The sequence below is a fragment of the Notolepis coatsorum genome, assembly GCF_963971535.1.
Source record: "Notolepis coatsorum genome assembly, chromosome: 6".
Lineage (NCBI taxonomy): Eukaryota > Metazoa > Chordata > Actinopteri > Aulopiformes > Paralepididae > Notolepis > Notolepis coatsorum.
The window spans coordinates 114,654,035-114,675,028 of NC_140170.1; the positions used below are offsets into that span (position 1 = coordinate 114,654,035).

Genomic DNA, 20,994 nt, shown 5'->3' on the forward strand with positions numbered 1-20,994 from the left:
ATGCAATGCCTACAAATGTTACATATAACTCCGCTTGAACAATAAATGAGAACAAAGTAATTGTAGCTTGCTGAAACAAGACTTGGGACATTCCAAGCAGCTATAGAACAAACTTCATGGGAACTTGTAAAGTTTATTTGGATATTAAAATCACAACTCATGCAATGCCTACAAATGTTACATACAACTCAGCTTGCCTTGACCAATAATAATGAGAACACTTGACCAGTTGCTCCCTCTAGTGTCTTGCAGTCACACATCCTCCTCTCCATTCTTCAGCTTATTGCGTAGACTACAGGGAGAAAAGACAACATTTTAGTCCATTGATCAATTACATTACAATCAATGCAGGAAGTTGCAGACTTGAACACTATCTAGCTCATTTATCTTTTTGGTTCTGTAACAGCCTGAAAAGCATACATGAACATAAAAAAAATCTAAAAATTACAGTACCCATCCCCAATAACTACTTTAGCTATGCCCTTGAGCAAGGCATCCAACCATTAACTACTCCTGTGGGCCAAGCTGTTCCGAGTGTTCTTAATGGTGTAAACTGCCCACTCACCCCAAGCCATTAAAAAAACTACACTCCATTTACAATACAATGTAAACCTTCACACACCACCTGCTGAGGTAGGATTAGATGGTGGTGTAGTGGTTAACACTGTCGCCTCACAGCTAGAAGGTCCAGGGTTCAATTCCCGCTTGGGGACCATGTTTCCGCGTTGCCAGGTCTCCCAGGCCTTTCTGTGTGGAGTTTGCATGTTCTCCCCGTGCTCGCAAGGGTCCCCCCCCCCCCCACCGATAAGAGAAACCCAATGGAAAAACATGCACAACATTGGGGGGGGGGGGGGATGGGATGGGTCAAGTGCAGAGACTCAAATCGCGTTGGCGACCCAACTAACTGCATGCATGTGTGCCGCCCATCGCATGGGTGTCTGCCTGCATGCCAAATAAAGACTTCTCCAAAGTCCAGTTATTATAGATGTCAAACTGTGGTACTGCGCCAGGGGAAACAGAACTAACCTGCTAAGGTAGGAGTGGATGTCAGAGAAGCCATGGTACTACACCAGGGGAAACAGAACTAACCTGCTAAGGTAGGAGTGGACGTCAGAGAAGCCGTGGTACTACACCAGGGGAAACAGAACTAACCTGCTAAGGTAGGAGTGGATGTCAGAGAAGCCGTGGTACTACACCAGGGGAAACAACTAACCTGCTGAGGTAGGAGTGGACGTCAGAGAAGCCGTGGTACTACACCAGGGGAAACAGAACTAACCTGCTAAGGTAGGAGTGGATGTCAGAGAAGCCGTGGTACTACACCAGGGGAAACAACTAACCTGCTGAGGTAGGAGTGGACGTCAGAGAAGCCGTGGTACTGTGCCAGGGGAAACAGAATGCCGGTCGGGCAGCGACCCTCACGAGCGCGACAGAAACTGCAGTTGCAAATACCACGACAGGGAGGGCACTGCCAATCCTGAAAACATAAACGGGTCATAAACTGGTAATAGTATTTAAATGGAGGATAATCTGTCACCCTGAACCTTGTACGGTGTATGGGTTAAGACCTCGGCCTTTGTAACATGTACCCCTACTGGGCCAGAACTGTCCCGTCAAAACCTTGTCTGCTGTAACTTGCCTATTCACCCATCTCAATAAATACACATTAAGGGGAATGCACCCAAGAGGAAAAAAACAACAACAGAGCTGGAGTTCCTGAACTTCCCTCCCTTTCCCAACTCCCTTCCCCCATCATGCTGATAAATGAACACCGTGTACCTCAAGCTGATAAGGGACCAACAGTGGAGAGTGAGGTAGAACCATGACACACAAATGCCCAGGAGTATAATACAATTAATAATCTAGGTACATCTCACCAACACAGGTACATCTCACCAACAGAAGACATTGTAGACGAAACATGACAATTTTTTATTGCAATAGATATGGTCTTAGCCATATTTCAGGTGAGTTACCAATATACCAGATCCCACCACTAGTGCAGTATGGGCAATGAGCCTCTCATGTTAACAATGATCACATATCGTCCTCACAAATAAAAAAAAATAAAAATTGGCGAAATGCCCTTTAAAAATGAGAGAATGGAGCTGGGACTCCATTCATTCAGAATTCTGACCGGATCACGCAGAGCCTTCTTGACATCCTCTCCGTATCGGTTCCTCAGGCATGGTCCACAGAACTGACCCTGTATCCCACGGCAGTCCTTACTGCGACAGCACGTCTTTGTGTCAATGGTCTTCTGGCGGCACTGGTGGCAAGTCGAGCCCTAAAAAGAAGACGCACATTTTGTCTGATTTTGTTCAAAGTGTTAACACATAGCTTAAACTGGGGGGGGTAGAGTCTATCCGAGAACCGACCGTGGCTCGGTTGTAGACTTTCTCAGTCATGTTGTCTGCCACCAGCTGAATCTCATCCTCTGTGATCTCCTCCGCTGGACGAATAACATGAGGTTTGCTCTGATTGGGCCGCGGGGTTCCACGGCGCCGGGGGGCTCCGCGTACCTGGAATACAAGGAGAGAAATGCATGTTTGCAATCAAGTATAAACCTTCAAATGGCCTGGTTTCCACTGCAGGACCCAACGCAGCTAACCAGGGATTACCCCCAACAAAAACTGTGATTCACTTTGCATCCTGTTGCCAACAGTTGGGCTAAAACAGTGATCCAACTCCCAAGCTAGTGTAGCAGGGTAGCCCTGTCTGAAGCCTAGTAAGCCTCTCACTTAGCCAGACTGGTAGGCATTCGGTTTCCCATGTGGGGGACCAGTGTTCGAATTCAGGTGGGTTACAGTAGTGCTGTGACCCGGACGGGTTTCCCCATGACCTCTGGAATTCCCTACCACAAGACATCCGTGCAATAGACAACCTCCCCACCTTTGTTTCCCGTCTCAAAACACATCTGTTCATTCTGGCATATTCACTTTAATTTTAAGTTTATTATAACTGCTCCCCTATGTGTAACTCTGTAATATTGTGTTTTTACTGTGTGTAACTGTATTTGTTTTTAACCCTGTACGGTGACCTTGGATGCACCTTTAAAATCAAATGAATTATTATTATTATTATGACGGGAGATGAGTGTATAGAGTAGACCTGCCTGAAGCCTAGTAAGCATAATAATATCTCCTTTGACTGGGGAGGTCCCCTTTGGCTGACTGGTAGTTATATGGTTCAAATCCTGGTGAGTTACATTAGCCGTCCCTGATCCCCTGAAGTCCACCTCGGCTTTACTTTGAAAATGTGTCTAATGAGGAAAAAGTGGCCATCTGATGGAGAACTGAAACTCTAGCCATTACCAGTCGGTAGCTACTAGAATCCATTTGAAACCCTGGTGATCTGGTGATCAGTGTGAGGATCTGACCTCGAGCAACTCCTCCTCCAGGCTGAGTTCCAGCTCTTCCTTCGGGGCCGGGGAGTCCTCGCCTCCCCCCATGGAGCGAGTCCTCCTCCGCGTCGCCCTCTCTGGGTTCTTTCTGGACTCCCCTCTGTCCATGCTAGAGCGGGGAGGCCGCTGCAACAGAGCCAGTGGAGGTTAATCACACATCTCAAGTATATCAGTTTTACAACAGACCGTTGTGGAGTTCCTCTGTGCTCCGTTCAGGCAGACTCATCTGTGGTAACCGAGAATAATGTGATCATCTACTCACAGGGCCTCTCTCTTTTGGCTTTTTGCCTGCTTGTTTTTTCAAAAGCCCTCCACCTCCTGGCATCTTCTGCAGGTCTGCCATCAGCTGAGCCAACTGTTGAGAGACAACATATAGAGCGATTTAAGACTTGAAGGCCATGATACATGGATGTGTTGAGACAAACTGGTCAGACTACTGCTTGACCTTACTCCTAGAACCCACCTCACCCCTGCCCACTTTGACAACCTAGGATGGCTTAGAGTAGACGACAGAGTACAACAACTTGCAATGGGCCTGGTCTACAAGATACACTACACGACCAAGGTACCCATGTACATGTCAAAATACTTCCCAAAGGTCAGTGAATACCACGATCACAACACCAGAGGGAGCTCCACAAATCATGTTAAACCCAGATTCGGCTCAAATAAGGGACTAAACACGTTTCGCAATTATGCCACATCAATGTGGAACGCCCTACCCAAAGCTGTAAAGGAATGTGGATCACTACCCACTTTCAAAACCTCTCTCAAGGGACACCTACGGGAGACTGCAATTCAACACTGGCCCCTGTAAATATCCTAACCCAACCCCCTCCAATGTACAGTCATTTACCTAGTATGGTTGTCAATAGTTCAATATACAATTGTGTTTGTTTGTACAGTGTCTCCTCCCCCCCCCCCCCTCAATGTACAGTGTTACTTGTTTATACAGTGTGCCCCCCGGCCCCCCCCCCCAACCACCTCCAATGTAAATTACCCAGTATGGTTGTCAATATCCCAATGTACCCAACCCCCCCCACCCAACCTCCTCCAATGTACAGTTTCTACGTCAAATGTATATACTCCCTTTTCTTGACTCCTTCTGTATCACAAACAGTACTGTATTTGCAAATCTGGTATGTCATAAATGTATAGATGTAGCAGTACTGACTATCTGTATGTCATGTATGTCATATATGTCTATATGAATTGAAAATGGGGGACCCTGATGGAAACAAGACAAACGTCTTTCTCAGGTCTGCATCCCCTTAACAATTGTATGTATTGAGCCGTACTGTATTGTACCCATTCTGCAATCTGTTAAATAAAGTTCTCATTCATTCATTCATTCACAATGTTACCTAGGATGGATAATTCTGATAAAGACTAGTATTTTTGTATTATGTTTGTTATTTATCCTACCGTCTTGCGACTGACAATCCCCACCCCTAAAGGAAACATGTCTTCACTGCACCCCAAAAAAGTACCAGTGATGTACCACGAGACACAATGTTAAGATAATATTTCTAAATAGTACTTTTGAATGTTACTACATGCATAATATATTGGTGACCATATCAGTATCTGCCAATATTAGTGATTATTTTTTATACATCGGCCCAATAAGCGAAACTGGGCAGATGTATATCGACTGACGATAGTGATTTTCTTTAATAGGCATCAGTCTGAATGGTCATTGATTGTTTCTCTGTCTAGCTGGGCAGCTTTTGTGGTTATTTTGCCATACAGATTTAGTTTGGGTTCTTGCACATGATACACAACAGCATTGAAAAAGAAATGAAGACTTTTCCCATTTTACACTGCTTTCCCGTCTCATCACTGTGCACAAAATTGGAATACCGTTCGTTATCCGCATCTGCCAAAATGTTGATATCGGTGGATCCCCATGACTAAATTGCATGTGGATTCAGTGTTGCTGGGGTTTTACCATTGCTTTGTTTGCCTTGATGTTCTGCGCCCTTTTGTCCAGGAAAGAACTGTATTCATCACCATCTGAACCAGAGCCAGACATGGATATAAATGGTTGAGCCACTGGCTTCTCCTCCTCTTCAAATTTAACATGTCTCTCTATTTTTAGAGTCTTTCTTTTACTCTTTGCATCTTTCTTCAACTCTCTCTCCAGAGTCTCCTCTTCCTCCTCTTCTTCAGTAGAGTGGTGGATGGAGGAGCGCGAGCGCAGTGCTATCCTCAGCCTGAAGGGACGGACAGGCTGCTTAGCGGAAGTAGGGTCCGGCTTGGCTTCATGTCCACCTTCAGAATCTGAGCCCTATCGGACACATTGCATTTGGTTTATTAAAAAGGCAGGTTTTACAAGTTCAGCCCTCATAACATAATTTAATTAGCAGCTAATTAAATCAAACATTCCGTTAAGTCAAATTACATATGGGCAGAGGAAAAATTGCAGACAGACAAATAACGAATAGCACAGCCACACACCTTAGAGAAGTCGCTGTTTTCACTGTCAGAAAATCCATAAAACGTTCGATCATTTTCAGACTCTTCAAAAATATCTGCCAGCTCTTTTGTAAGGGAATGCATCCCCAAAGCACCCTCCTGAGGATAAAGATTTCATTTAAAATCCAATATATTTCAGTCATAAATTCCACCATGATGCTTTAACCTACTGCATTAAGTGTCACTGTAACGTATACAAAGTAAAATAAAGATACATTTACCATGTCGTTTATCGTGTTGTCAAAGGTCCGCAACCCTGTGTGGTCTATTTTGGCCAGCCTTTCTCAGGTAACTATCCAATTAATATAATTGCTAATTGCATGAGCACATGTTGTAGTTTCCAGCTGGGCCAATAAACACGTTCTAAGCATCAACCCCGCCCCGCCCTCTAACCACTGTTGAGCCAGTAGGGCGAGGGGGGGGGGGGGGGGGGGGGGACAGTTTGTTTTTCCATTAAAGTCTCAATGCAAGATATTCAAGTGTAGGGTATTCACATGCATTAAATAATTTGCTCTGTAGGCCTATGGAAAATACACTCTGATATTTCTTAACATTGTAAATCATAGCTCTGTTAATAAACATTACCAATGAAAACGAACACAAAATACAGTAGCTAATACCCACATAAAAATAGGGAGCGGGGTGATATTGCGAGAAACGTAATGCACCTTTTTATGTTGGATGCCAAGAAGAAGAAGAATGCAACATGTCCGGCCATGTTGTTACAGTGCCGAATTAATCGAGAAATCTGTGGATCTAGTGTGTGTGTTCCCTGCAGGTGTGTGTGTGTGTGTGTGTGTGTGTGTGTGTGTGTGTGTGTGTGTGTGTGTGTGTGTGTGCGTGTGCGTGTGCGTGTGCGTGTGTGTGTGTGTGTGTGTGATAGTGGGAGTGAGGGTGGGAACCTCCGCTGCTCTCCCTTTCCCATGACTGATAAGTGGATCCTGAACAGAGTGGGCTCAGAGCGCTCAGCCACAACTACAAGAAACAACAACCCGCATTTTTTCTTATTCATAATAGTTTGTTTTGTGTCATGTATGAGTTTCTTTTCAAGAGTCCTGTCAAGACCGTGTTTTAACCCCGGCAATGATATTATACGTTATCTGAATCTGAATGAGAAATCATGGGCATGTCAACGTGGCTTCTGTTTGGAACTTTGGGTAAGTGAAACTTAATTCTGTACTATTTCTCTATGTGCTGTGGTTTACTGGTGGTTGAGGAGATGGGCATATTGCTTCGGGGAGGTGTATGAATTGGTCTCATCATTTATACATTCATTCATAATTAGTGTGATTATTGAGAATACTTAAAATACCTAGAAAAACGAGTGGTGAATGTGTAGGAAGTTTGGCACAGATGCCATGCCAGCATCCTCACAAACCTCTATGTGCACCATCGATGCCTTGCTGACGGGCTGCATCACGCCCGGTACAGAAACTATTCTGCCCACAGCTGAGTAGTGGAGGCGGCACATCACTGGCAACAGACTCTCGGCTATCCAGGATATCTTTCATCAAGGGTGTCTGCAGAAGGCACAATGCATCATCAAGGACCACAGCCACCCAGCACGCAGACTGTTTGTCCTGTTACCATCTGGCAGACTATACAGATTTTTCTTTCAGGTTTCTCAACTAATAAACACAAATATTCCACTTTGCATATCTGCTTACTTAAGTTTATCTAGTGCTCTTACTGCTGAGCTGACCTGTTCTCTTGTCCAACACATTACCTAACATTGACCTTATGTTGACATACATATGATATGACTAAAGAAACTTGACTGTATGCCAATGCATTGTATACTGTTTATGTAAAAGCTATACGATAATGGATCAATGCATTGTAACATTATAATGTTGTAACAATGACACCAGAGATCTTTGAAGAGAAGAAATGTTTGTGAATGGAATTCTTTGAGTTATCATGCAAAAAGATTCAGAGGGAAAGTATACAATTGACCTATCCTATATTGCCTCCACAAAGTATGACCTTGGAGCCAGTGAGGCGCAAAATGCACTTTGAGTTGTTAATGAGACCTAAAGCTAAAAGCACAAATCTTTCAAGACTCATGATGGACTTTAACCAGAAGAGAAGGGTGTGTAAGTATGGTAGTTTGGGCTTCTTAAAAAGGTCATATACTCACCGATAAGTCCTTCCTGTACCTTATAACCCGCACCCCTTCGCTTAAAAAAAGGTGAATGTGTTGTAACTTGTGAGTTCCTTTAATGGAGCTGAGTGCAGAGAGTTTTGTTAATGCAACCAACAGATGATGTTCTGATCTGAGCAGCCCCTTTTGAATAGATATGTTGTTTAGCTATCACTGCTGTGTTTGTCCCATCTCTGTATTCCTGAAGTATCTGCTAGCCAATCACTACACTGATTTGGAGAACGTATCCCTTGGGTCTAGCTAAAATTCTATCGTTTCGCTAGACTGACAACCTACAGCTTAGCTGTAAGGCAGGAGATGGAAGTCTAGCTTGCTATATAGGCAATCTTATATGATCTTAGACCCCCCCTCCCATAGAAAGTACAAGTATTCAAGGCTCCATAATATTATTCAATATAGTGGCTTTTTATGTATTTATTTCCTTGATTTGTAGGACATACTATTTTGATACATGTTGTGCATTCTTTCTCTTTGTTGCCAATCCTTGTGTTCTCAGTCTCTGTTCCTCACTCCATTAAAGCCCCAATGCAATATATTTAAATGTAGGGTATTCACATGCATTGATGAATAATTTGATCTGCAGGCTGGACATGTCTTAACATTGTAAATCATAGCTATTTTACTACAATGGTAATAAACATTACCAATGAAAACAAACCACTTTTCATGTACCCATTTGCTCGATTTATTAGGCCATGGTATTTTGATAGATGTTGTGCATTTTTTCTCTTTGTTGCCAATCCTTGTGTTCTCTCTCTGTTCCTCACCCAAGAATGCATCCTTCTCTACGTCTCTGGACAGTCTGTAGTGCAGGGGAGGCGCTGTGTGTTCTTTGCAGAGGATCACAACATCGAACACCAAACATCATTAGGCAACGTGACCGGGTCAGAGCAGCTCTGTTCCTACACCCACTGTTGCGTGGGCTATTTCCTGCTAAACAATGGCCAGCCAGTGGCAGACCTTCTAGGTAAGAAGCCCTGAAGTCATTCTTAACACAGGACATTTGTTTCCCTGGATACTGTGTTTCTATACTGATAGAAAGCCATACCTATCCATAACAATGCCACCTAAAGCAGGCCTCTCAATTTATTTATTCATTTATGCATTCATTATTTTTGGCCCTCCAAAGGGCTCCTGAGAGTGAGTTAAGCCATATTTGGTCTACTTCCGTGCCATAGAACTTAACCATGTGTTTTCAGATGTTTCTTCCTATATGAGCGAGGCATATTAACAAGCAAGAGCAGATGCTATTATTAGATTTGATTATATTTTATTCAAATGTATTGTCATTATACAGCACAAGTACAGTACAACAAAAAGAAGTTTGGCATCCAACCAGAGTGCAAATATAACAGTAAAGTGCAATAGTAATATACAGGTGATTAAACTGGGTATAACATATATAAATGAGTATTACTGAGTAATAGTGCTAATCAGATGTATGTACAGAGTTGTATTAATGTACAGTGATGCAGGTACAAAGACACTATGGTAGTAAGTCATACTGGCCAGCAGTGTCACTACTAGTAGGTAAGGGATATGTACAGCTATAGTATCTTGGGTCTAGTTAACGTTGTTATATTTCTATAATTAATGAATATTGCATTTTCTCCCCCCGCAGCTCACAATTTCTTTTTACATTTCAACATTTCAGCCATCAGCCGTGTCTACAGCCCTTCTACAGACTCAGGCTGCTATGATGAGGGGTGTATTTGCGCACTAAGGGGCTCCTATTATGTCCTGCAGAGCACGTGTCCATTGTGTGACACATTTTCCCGTTGCAGGTTGTGGTGTAGCTGGAAAGATGTGCCCAGATACAACCTGCAAGGCATCAGGAACACAGTTCAACAGCAGCATCAAGTGTGCCTGCAGCGTGGACCTCTGTAACGGCAACATCACATGGAATCCAAAGCCTGAACGGCCTCAACTCACACTCTTAGGTATGAAAACATGCTGGTTTCAGCCAGGTTTTGATTGTATAATGATGTAGACAATGCATACACAGTAGATCTTTTGTGATCTTGAGTTCTGACATAATATGAAAGTGAGACAACTTGTTTTGGTAAGAGGAAGTATTTTCCCTTTTTAAGTATTTCCTAAAGAAAACAAGGAAATAAAACCCATCCACCACACCTCCTCTCCTCTCTTCCAATATTTTATGCTTTGGGTCAGCAAACCAAATATGAAATGTGGGTCGGAGCTTTTTGCCCTCACAGTGTCGGTGAGCCTGTTTATAGTGAAATGTGTAACTCTTCCTCTTATTTCAAGAGTGTGGATGATACCTTTTATGAAGGTGTTCTTTTTTGTGTGTTTGCACCCTTATTTCAGATGAAGCGTGTACTGCCGTGGTTTTGATTCCCATTGGAACCTTCCTAGTCCTCTCTGGAGCCATCCTGGTCCTGGCAATCAAATGGAGACGGATCTTTAGAGGGCACAGTAAGAACGGTTTCTATTGTTATTTTCATCTCAGTGTGGGTATGCATGAATAAAACTGAGCCCAGCTGTTTCAGATACAGAAAGTATTTTCATTGTATCCTTTATTAGATACAATAGAAATTAACAGGAATTGAGTTGGATTAAACCCCATGTATTTGCAGTAGCCTACATGCCATAGCGAAGTCAGAGTGTTATCTGGCACTGGACTAGTCCAAGGCCACTCGTATGAGTCACCTCCTGATCCCTGCAGATGCTTGTGTGGGCAGACGCAAAGGAGGAATCCATTGTCACAGATTCTTCAGATGTTGATACCGCTGACTGCTTCTACACAACCCCTCCCCTTGGGAAACATGTACAATTCAAGGACAAATAGCAGCGCCCTTCTCTCAACATTTTTAATGGGAATTGGAAAGTCATTGGATTGGCTATCATTGCTGAAAATAAAGTAGAGAGGTGCTTTGTTTTTATATTATGTGCAACCTCTGTTAGGGTGTGATTATTTTATCCAGCAATGATTCTGTTTTATTACAACAAGTTATGTAAAGATTCTATATGTCATAAAATCTTACATTTTGAGCATGGTTCAATCAATCTATATACTTTTACTCAAAGTATAATGGGTATATACAGAACAAAGGTAATGGCACACTACAGTTTCAGTAAGCAATTATCTAATAGATACCATACAAATGATTAGTTATCAGTTATTCATTCACACAGCGTTATATTTATAATTAAATGGTCAAGTTATGCATTCATTTCAATAAATTACACTATAGTCAGCCACAGACTACTACTGAATACATTTTCTCATCTGCCAAAGATTGATGACGTGGATCAAAGTAAATGTTTTAGCCATTGGTTTATAGTGGACCAAGATGGCGACTGACAAGGTTTCTGACTGTGTGACGCTAGGCAAAGAGGTAGGATTCTAGGTTAAAGAGGTTATTATATAGGATGCTAGGTTAAAGAGGTTAATATGATGCTAGGTTAAAGAGGTTAATATATAGGATGCTAGGTTAAAGAGGTTCATATATAGGATGCTAGGTTCTATATCATACTGGCTGCCGCTCAGCGTCATCTGCACTAACCTCACTTCGTGCATATGCACTGAATAAAAATCCACAATGTACCTTTACATACCAACATTCGTCTGGCCACACCCCTATCCGCTACCTTCATAAGCAGGTGTGTGGCCACACACTCGCCTCCTTCTTCACTTTCACCACAAGGAAGTGCCTGTTGTATACATCACTTGACGAGGTTGTTTAAGCTGAAGAAAGTTGAGTTACGTGTTTACATTTTTTCTTGCTTTTTTCTTTCTCTCATAACTTTAAAAAGAAAAAAGCGAAGTCATAATGTTTACCTCGGAGGGTCGCGATAGCAACGTTACCCTTCACCAGCGGTTCTCCATTGCCTCCTCTGTCGTGCGTCTTGGAGCGGGGTTGAGGCCACTTTCGTGGTCGGCAGCCGCGCCCGGTAGGCGTCCGATAGGTAGTTTGCCTCTCCAAGGACTGTTGGGCGGCCGGCTCCTCTGGTGGCGGAGGATTTGAGACGCAAACTTTTTGCGTCGGCTCGCTCCCGTCGTAAGATGGTGGCTTGTAGACGCGAACGGCCTGGTTTTGGTGAGTTGCTGGAGCCGGATGAGGATGCGTCTGATTCTCCATGGCCGATGGAAACAGAGGACTACATGGTAGAAGCAGACGGGTTCTTATTTGATGCCCCGGTGGAGACATGTCCGCCGCCCGTCCAGGTAACACTGGAGGGAGGTGATAGGTCTCCTTGGGGTCCCTCGTACGCGGATGTTGGGTTAGAACCTCCGACTCGGCGGCGGGATGCCCTGCTATCAGCCACATCAGAATGTGGCTCTGTAACCAGTAGTCTGCTGCATGTGAGGGACGCGAGCTCAGTGGGGGAAAGTATGCAGGGGGAACTGCATGCTTTGTTCCCCGAGCTCATGGCGGCCGCGGCAGTCGCAAACGGCATGCCGCTGCCACAGCCACTGCCTGTTCCTGTTCCTGATGATCTCATAGGTCATCTATGGCAACGCCGTCCTGTGAGAGAGATGGCCGTTGTCTGTCCATTTTTCCCCTCGATGGAGGCCTACGTCCGTCAGGGACAGGTGGTCTCCCACATCATGGGCCTCACCCCCGCCTACGTGCGAGTCACGAGGGTGGTGGGTTTGGTAGACGGCATGAAGGAGGGGGTGCCTCGGCTTGATAGGCCGATGGCAGCTCTCCTTTGTCCTGAGGTGGTGTGGGAGCCGTTACGGAAGCCGGTTCCCCAAGGGAAATCGGCGAGGCGGTTGGCTTACTGGAGTGACCAGTCATTTATCTCCGCGACTCAATCTCTGGCTGCCACTTCTAACATCGCGCAGCTGGCGAGATTCATGTCCGGGATACTGATGGGCGGTACGGAGCTGACCGATTTGCAACATGATCAGCTCGCCCAGTCGGCAGGAGCCATCCTGCATCTGATCCAGCTGCAGGCCATCGCCGCTGGGAAAGTACGTGCCCTGGCCACTCTAGCCCAGCGCCACCTTTGGCTGGAGCAGGCGCGGGTGCCGGAAAGGAAGAGGACTCCACTTCTGACGGCACCCCTCTCCGATGCTGGGCTCTTCAGGTCGGCGTTGCAGCTGATGACCTCAACCTGCAGGGAGATGCAGGAGGAGCGTTCCGTGCTCCAGCCTCATTTCCCCCCGCCCGATGTCGCCGGTGGAGTCAGACGGAAGGCTTGTCGTCGGGGTTCCGCCGCCGTAGCCGCCGCTGCTACCACCGCCACTGCTGGCCCTTCAGCAAAGAAGGCCAGGAGGAAAGAGGGCGCCTCTGCCACTGCAGCCGGCCCATCCACGCTCGGAGGTGACGGTAAGGATCGTCGTGACCAGCCTCCTATCCTTTACCGTCCCTCCGGGGCTCCCCGGGGTGGCAAGTCCCAAGCGGCTCGTGGCAGGTGTCGCTAAAAGTGACTTTTTTCCCTCTGTGGTCCCCCCTGTTCCCTTCCCGGCCCAACATATGATTTTGTAACAAAATAAAAGGTCCCTCCTGGGAGGGACTATTTTTTGTTACAAACTGTGTGTTTATGCACTACATATGATGGGGATACGATGTGTGAACCTTTCGCTAGTGTGGGTTTGATAGAAGGGCTAGACTTTTAAGTCTTGTTGGTCGCTACATTTCATGTTAGAGCTTAAGCAAGGCCTGCAGCTTACACTCGGTTGAAAAAGGTTTTTTCTGCCTCGACCTGAAAGTTAGGTCTTCACATAAAGGTAGAGGTTAGTTGTGTGCTCTGTTGCTTATACAGTGATATTGAGCCGCAACACTGTTGTGTTGGTCTGCAGTAATGCTCGTGTGTGTAAAGGTACCGCGGTTCAGGCCGCTCTCTCTCTCTATCAGATTTTCTGTGTCTTGCAACATAAACACGGGTGTCGGGTTCACACATATATAACTTTGGCCTTGTTATAAACCCTGTTCACAGACTTGTCTGTGGCTAGCGCGCATTGAATTAGCTTTGCGCTGTTCATTAGCATACTGGCTACTTAACACTTTCTCTGCCAGAGACGCCTAAACTCGTCATTCCCCGCCATGCTAATTCTGCCAATGACGCCGTAACACGTCATTGAGATCAATATTTCAAAAATCTGTGATTGCAATCATATTTCTCCCCCGGAGACTTGAGATCTACTGTTGATCCCCTCTCAACTCTCCAACGGTTCAAGAGCGCCATCTGGTGGCCGATTGGCGGATCGCCCAAACCGGAAACCGGAAACGGAAGCTGGTGCTCATTCCAATTTGGTCCGATCACTCGCTAATAGTCCCGGGACTCGAGCTAGACACAATGGATAGCAATCTGTTACCAATAACTCGATAAACAACATGATTTGGACGTATATACTATTATACAACCTGGAGATGGATCGCATATTTCAACATCCCATAATAGGAATATTTTTGCTCCACACTCATCGCCCAACGCTACGAGGAAGCTACGGTGAGTTTCAGCGTTTTTTTTTACCGTGTTCGGTACAAACTGCTCTAATGATCATATCACCCACACTAGATGAATCATCTAACCTTGGCCACGGAATTATAAACGACCCCCCCCCCATCCGGTCAACATCAGATGATAAGTAGTAACTTCTAGAAGCACGTCCATTTGAATTTTTTTATCTTGCGCAGATCGCTATCAAACTGTATTTGATCATCAATATAATGCATTTAGGGCTATAAATCACGTTCTGGAGAAAGCTGCAGAAAACGATAAAAACATATTTATACTTTAGACCGTATTTTAGTATCCTACGTCCTGAACGCTAGATAATTGACGTTGAATGGGCCATAGTAATGTCAATTTAGCAATACAATTAAAAAATGTATAGCCCTGCAAAGAAGGGGAACTTCTCCATAGACAAACTGGGCACGTTTCTATTGGACGACGGCTTCCGTGAGTTTTTTCAGACCCGTATGTAGGGTCTGTCATTGTCAAGTTGTCGGGGCAGAGCGTAGGAACTTAGTGTTCTGCTACGCTCGATATACGTGTAACTTGAGTCTGTTGGTCACATGGCTCAATGTTACCGTGACTTTTCAAATCATGGCTCACGTGGGAAGTCTCTCTGAGGATTCCCGTCTCCTCTCTGTGGTGAGGGTGGCAGGATGTAAGAATGAAAATGTTTTACCCTCAGCCGCGTCACGTGGGATTCATGTCAGTCTGTGTTTCTTTCTTTTTAATAAAAAGAGGGAAGAATATGAAGCACGACAACTCCTTGTCGTTCTCCCAGGCGACTTGAAGGACCAATGTCTGGAGTCTGGTTGGACTATCCATTGATGTGTTTGGGTCTCGACGCGTACATAGTGCTGGCTCGGGGTGTTTCTGATAAGAATCACGCATGAGGCTGGTACGCCTTGGTTGCTCATTATTAAAACGGGTTTTTATAGGGCAACTGGGATGGAGGTTTTCTCTTCCGAGCGCCTGTTACTAGGTCTCGACGAATTCTCGTTCATATCTGGGGGATGTTAACGGAATAGATCAAAACATAGGTAGAGGGGTCTCACGCCCTTGGGGTGGGCCACTGAGCGCGGTACGAATGGGACCGTCTGGGTGGCGCCCTCTTTTCATGTTTTTAGATCGACACGCGTACCTACCCCCTCTCTTGGAGTGGGGATGTCGGCGTGGTTAGGGCACAGGACTGGTTCTGGTCAAGCTGGTCCAGGTCAGTTAACCCGTTGTCCGCCGGGGACGCAGATCTGCTGTTCTGGTACCCTGAGGGACTTGTGCTTTTTTCGGGGGGGAAAATGCCGGGTCGGCCCGGGTGTCACAGGGTTGGGCGTTATGGAGGCCCTTTGTTGGGTACATGTTGTACCCTGCGCTATCATGAAGGGGCTGGTTCTCCATTCTTTTCGCTCCTCTCTTACGCATGGCGAAGAGGGGGCTGTTGGGGTGGTCTTATGGACCTCCTCTGGCAGCCCTGTGTGCTTCCCGAGCCGCCGGGCCCGGTCCAAAGTTGTGTTTCGTCGACCCGTAGGCCTGGAATAACCCCTTTTTGAAAACTGTAACACTTGTACTGCGGTATAGCCAGTGTGTACCCGCAGGTGTGTTTTGGAGTTTTTTCTTGAGCAGTTATAGGAACAACCACCGCATGTGGTACCAAGAGGGTGGTTGATTCCCTGGTGTGTTGGAGCAGAGTCAACTCCCGGGTTACCCGGTTGAGTGTGCCCCTGCACGTTCATGACGTCTGCCAATCGTGTCAGCCTTCTCTGCCTCGGCCCCTCTGGGTCGGGATTTTTTGGTGGAGGCTTTGACATGGTGCGCAACAATGCCAGCATACGCCCCTTCCACCGGGGTGCTGTTTTCAGTTGACCCCTTTGGTGCCTGTCTCGTCCGCAGTGCTCCAGGCTTGGGTCAAACGCCTGCTGCCTGGTTTGAGGGATCGACCCCCTCTGGGGTCGTCTCCCCGGTGCGCTGCCTGCTTCCGCTGTAGTGTAGCCTTTTGTGTGCTTCGAGTTACGGCCATGCTGACTGCCTGAGTTTGTCAGGGTCAGTGTGCCAGGCGGCGTACTAGTGGGGGGAAGGGCCCGCTCTTGGAGGGGCCCTGTCCGAATACGCTGGCGATGTGGGGGTCGGTGTCACTAAGTGACCGCCTGGTGAGGTCTTGATGCTGTGGCGTCATTGACCTCTCCGGGCCCCCTTTTTCCGGGGGATCCAGTCCCTTCAGTGGGTCTGGGTCTTCCTTCGCGCTCCGCTGCTACGGCCTTGCCACAGGGTTGAGTTTGCTCTCGACCACGTGTGTTTTTTGGGGCGGTAACGAGGTTTGTTCCTTCCGTTCGTTCCCTGGTGGCATGCGGGTTGTGCGTGTGGGTAGTCGTGGGGTCAAGCCACGGTCTGCTCACCCTGTGCGTTGAGTTGCTCAAGTTTCTCTTCGCACGGTCGGATCCGTCTCCCTCCCGTCCTCCAATAGGGGGGGTATCCTCCATTAGGGAGGGTCGGGGGGGCTCGGTCCTCCCCGGTTCGCGTCTTCCTTAATGATAAGCAAGCAGTGCAAAAATGCTTCCGCATTCGTCATCGCATGCCAGTACGGTAAAGCGCCTTTCTTTTCAGGCCCCGCTTAGACAAATGCTATGGTATTTCCGCGTACATTGCAACGAATCACTTGAAACCTTGGCTGTCTTTAACTATGAGTGAACACAACTGTCTTTAACTATGAGTGAACACAACGCAACATTGTAACGTTAACGTGTAATTTACTATGGAATATAGTATATTATCGCGACGATTGTAACGTTAACGTGTACTTCGCGAATATAGTATATTATCGCGACGCGTCGGCGGACTAAACGCTGTTGTGAACACAACACATTGTAACGTTAACGTGTACTTTACTATGGAATATCAGAAGAAACTACTCAACCTCGGCTGTCTTTAACTATGAATGAACGCAACACTCTAACTCACCAATGTACAGTTTCTACGCCAAATGTATATACACTCCTTTTTCTGGACACTTTTGTATCACAAACAGTACTGTATTTGCAAATGTATAGGCGTAGCAGTACTGTCTATCTGTATGTCATGTATGTCATATATGTTATGATGAATTGAAAATGGGGGACCCTGATGTAAACAAGACGAAAGTCTTTCTCTGGTCTGCATCCCCTTAACAATTGTATGTATTGAGCTGTACTGTACTGTACCCATTCTGCAATCTGTTAATAAACTTTTCAATCAATCAATCAAACCATGTTTAGATAATAAAGTACTCAACCTCTACTTCTCTACTGTCTGACTGAACACAACACTCTAACTAACTTACCATGTTTAGATAATGAAGTACTCAACCTCTACAGTCTTTAACTATGAGTGAACACAACACTCTAACTTACCATCTTTAGATAATGAAGTATGCAACCTCTACTGTATTTAACTATGAAGGAATTACAACCTTTACCTCGCGAGCACGCCGGCGCACGCACGCACCTGAGCCGAGCGAGCACGCCGCCGCCGCCGGTGCACGCACCTGGGCGCTGGGCGAAGGAAAATGAAAGGCGCATTACTGCACGCCACTACGGTACATTCTTGCACTGCTTGCTTGTCATTAAGGAAGACGCCCCCGGTTCTGATGGTTGTGGGGGGCCTCAGTGGGGTACATTTGTCGAGCTTTAGGCTCCCGTTCAGCTCCCGTAGTGCAGATGATGCTGAGCGGCAGCCAGTATGATATAGAACATAAGGTTATGAATATAACCAAGTTCTATGAATACTGGTGACGCTCAGCGTCTGGATGCCACTGCAGCCTTTGATCTCGCCTTGTGGTGAAAGATTGGGCCACACACCTGCTTATGAAGGTAGCGGATAGGGGTGTGGCCAGACGGTGCGGCCTGAGTGCCTGTCTATTCGTGTCGATAGCGGTGCCACTCTGCGGCCTAATCCAGTCTTCGTGCCAGAAAATATCCGGAGCTCTTTTCGCTCCAGGGATATTGTGGTTCAGGCGTTTCATCCGCCTCCTCACGCTAGTGAGTTAGAGGCGAGCCTTCACCTGTCATGTCCGGTCCGGGCTTTGGGGATTTACCTCAGCCGTACTCAGGACCTCAGGGCTACCGATCAGCTTTTTGTCTGTTATGGTGGCTCTCGCACTGGTAAGGCACTGTCGAAACAGCGCCTGTCCCATTGGTTGTGCGAGGGTATTGCCCTTTGCTACACGTTGGCTGGGCTGGCCCCCCCTGGGGGTGTCAGGGCGCACTCCACTCGTGGGGTGGCGGCCTCTGAAGCCCTGTTAGGAGGGGCCTCAGTGGAGGACATCTGTGCTTAGGCCTCATGGTCCTACCCGGGTCCCTTCGTAAGGTTTTACCTCATGGACATGACTGGAGGTTCTGTCTCCCAGGCGGTTCTGAGGTCTGGTACCTCCCCTGCTTCCCGCCTTTCGGTGGGTGAGCAGGGATGTGTGGGTGTGGACCACAAGGTGTTGTGTCACACGTGGTTCCGCCTGTGCTGTGCGTTTGGAGGTTTCTAGTTCCCTCTTTTTGACCGCACTTGGGTGGAGTTGACTGCCGCACCCTCTTCACTAGGAAGGAGGGGTGACGGGACTCCCCTCCCCCTTGGTGTGGGCTTACGGGTCCTCAGGGGGTACATTTGTCAGGCCTTGCGTCCGCTCTGCCCCATATCTCAATATGGCGAAGAGCGGGACGCGATCGCCAGTACGAGTATATAACGATAGGTTATGTATATAACCTAGTTATGAGTACTGGCTGAGTGTCCCGCTCTAGCATGCCCTGAGGTCCCTTGGGGGGGGGGTTTCTGATGGAAAACTTTTCCCGAGGAAGGGCGAGTGTGACCACGCCTGGTGTCTTATGGGTAAGTCACTGGGGCGGGGCCTGGTCAAGTGCAAGGGTGCTTTGTTTTTGTTATGTAGTACAGTAGGTACTGGAGATGAGGTATATCTCAATATGGCGAAGAGCGGGACGCTCAGCCAGTACTCATATAACTAGGTTATATACATAACCTATCGTTAAAGAGGTTCATATGCTATGTTAAAGAAGTATATAAGATGCTAGGTTTTTTTTTTGTCCACTTTTTCTCCCATTTTCTATATTTTTCTCCCATCTCAATTTCGTATCATCCAATTCAACCCTCCCCTGTCACGAACGCTGTTTCTTGCCTCCCACAAGCCGGCTGCAATGTGGACTAAGTCATACATAGCACAAGTCCCCTCCGGTACTTGAGGTAACAGCAGTCGCATCTTTTCACCTGCGCAGCTCGATCTCTCAGTGGCGAGGAGTAACGCGTGGGAGGCTCACGCTGCCCCCGACACTTCCTGATTCTACTGCGCAGGCGCACCAACCGACCTGTAGGAGTCGCTGTCCACAACGCCCGATCCCCACCCATCAGTTTCCCACCCCCTAATACGGCCAATGTGTATTAGTATGAACGACCAGCTAAACTGAAAGCAATGTGGAGCGCTGGGCTCGAACAGGCGAGCCCAGCGTCTCCAGCATTCGTGGCGAGCGCCTTGCCCACTACGCCACGTAGCCGCCCTATAGGATGCTAGGTTAAAGAGGTTAATATATATAATAAAAAAATATTATAAAAAAAAATATATATATATAAAAATATTCAAAACAGTACTCTAAATGACATATTAATAATATTGAAATTAAACAGGTGTCACATGCTAAATTCTTAGGTGTCATTGTTGATGAAGGCCTTACATGGAAAAATCATATTGAGCTAGTTTGCAAAAAAGTTATGAAATCATATGGCATTATTAAAAGGATTTCTTCTCTTGTGAATCACTCCTGTCTTTTGACACTTTATTATAGTTTGATATACCCATATTTATCGTATTGTAATATTATTTGGGCCAGTACTTTTCCTACTTCTCTTCATAAACTTTTTATATTGCTAAAGAAATTCATAAGGCTTGCCACTTCTAATCACCTTGAACCATCTGCTCCTCTTTTTAAACAACTTAAAATACTATCAATCTTTGATATTAATGTATACCAGATGTGTATTTTTATGTTTAACTGCACTTTTAATTTAGATTTATTTCCTATTGTTTTCCATAGTTTTTTCATATCAAACTCCAGTATTCATTCATATCCAACAAGGCAATCAAACAATATTCATCGTAATTTCTTCCGCACAACATTAGGTCAGTTCAGTATAATATTTAGAGGTCCTACTATTTGGAATTCAAAATCCTCCATAATTAAAATGTGCTCATCTATTTCATCACTCAAATCCAAGCTTAAATATACATTGTTAAATGAATAGCTTCAATCTCATAAAACCATTAATGTCACTTTGTTTTACAGTTTCATGTTAATTTGTTTAGACTAATTATTAATGTTGTTGTTTTTGTTATTATTATTATTATTATTATTATTATTATTATTATTATTATTATTATTATTATTATTATTATTATTATTATTATTATTATTATTATTATTATTATTATTATTATTATTATTATTATTATTATTATTATTATTATTATTATTATTATTATTATTACTTTGATTATTAT

At 45.6% G+C, this 20,994-nt stretch overlaps 2 protein-coding genes across 2 annotated transcripts in view; one reads left to right on the top strand and one right to left on the bottom strand.

The window, feature by feature from the left end:
• Positions 1-252: 252 nt before the first annotated feature.
• Positions 253-7,349, bottom strand: LOC311229648 (cell division cycle-associated protein 7-like; the record flags this gene model as incomplete). Its single annotated transcript, XM_084315725.1, has 8 exons — positions 253-292; positions 1,338-1,474; positions 2,135-2,284; positions 2,376-2,519; positions 3,377-3,526; positions 3,663-3,755; positions 5,352-5,690; positions 7,257-7,349. The coding sequence occupies 8 exons, from the start codon at positions 7,347-7,349 to the stop codon at positions 253-255; spliced, it is 1,146 nt and encodes a 381-aa protein (XP_084171851.1).
• Positions 7,350-7,412: 63 nt separating this feature from the next.
• LOC311229649 (anti-Muellerian hormone type-2 receptor-like) overlaps positions 7,413-20,994 on the top strand; it is a gene marked incomplete at both ends in the record, with an annotated part of 29,747 nt that continues 16,165 nt past the window's right edge. Inside the window, 4 exons of the mRNA XM_084315726.1 lie at positions 7,413-7,451; positions 8,844-9,009; positions 9,827-9,982; positions 10,371-10,444. Coding sequence (XP_084171852.1) covers positions 7,413-7,451; positions 8,844-9,009; positions 9,827-9,982; positions 10,371-10,444 — 435 coding nt within the window. The remainder of the gene's footprint in view (positions 7,452-8,843; positions 9,010-9,826; positions 9,983-10,370; positions 10,445-20,994) is intronic.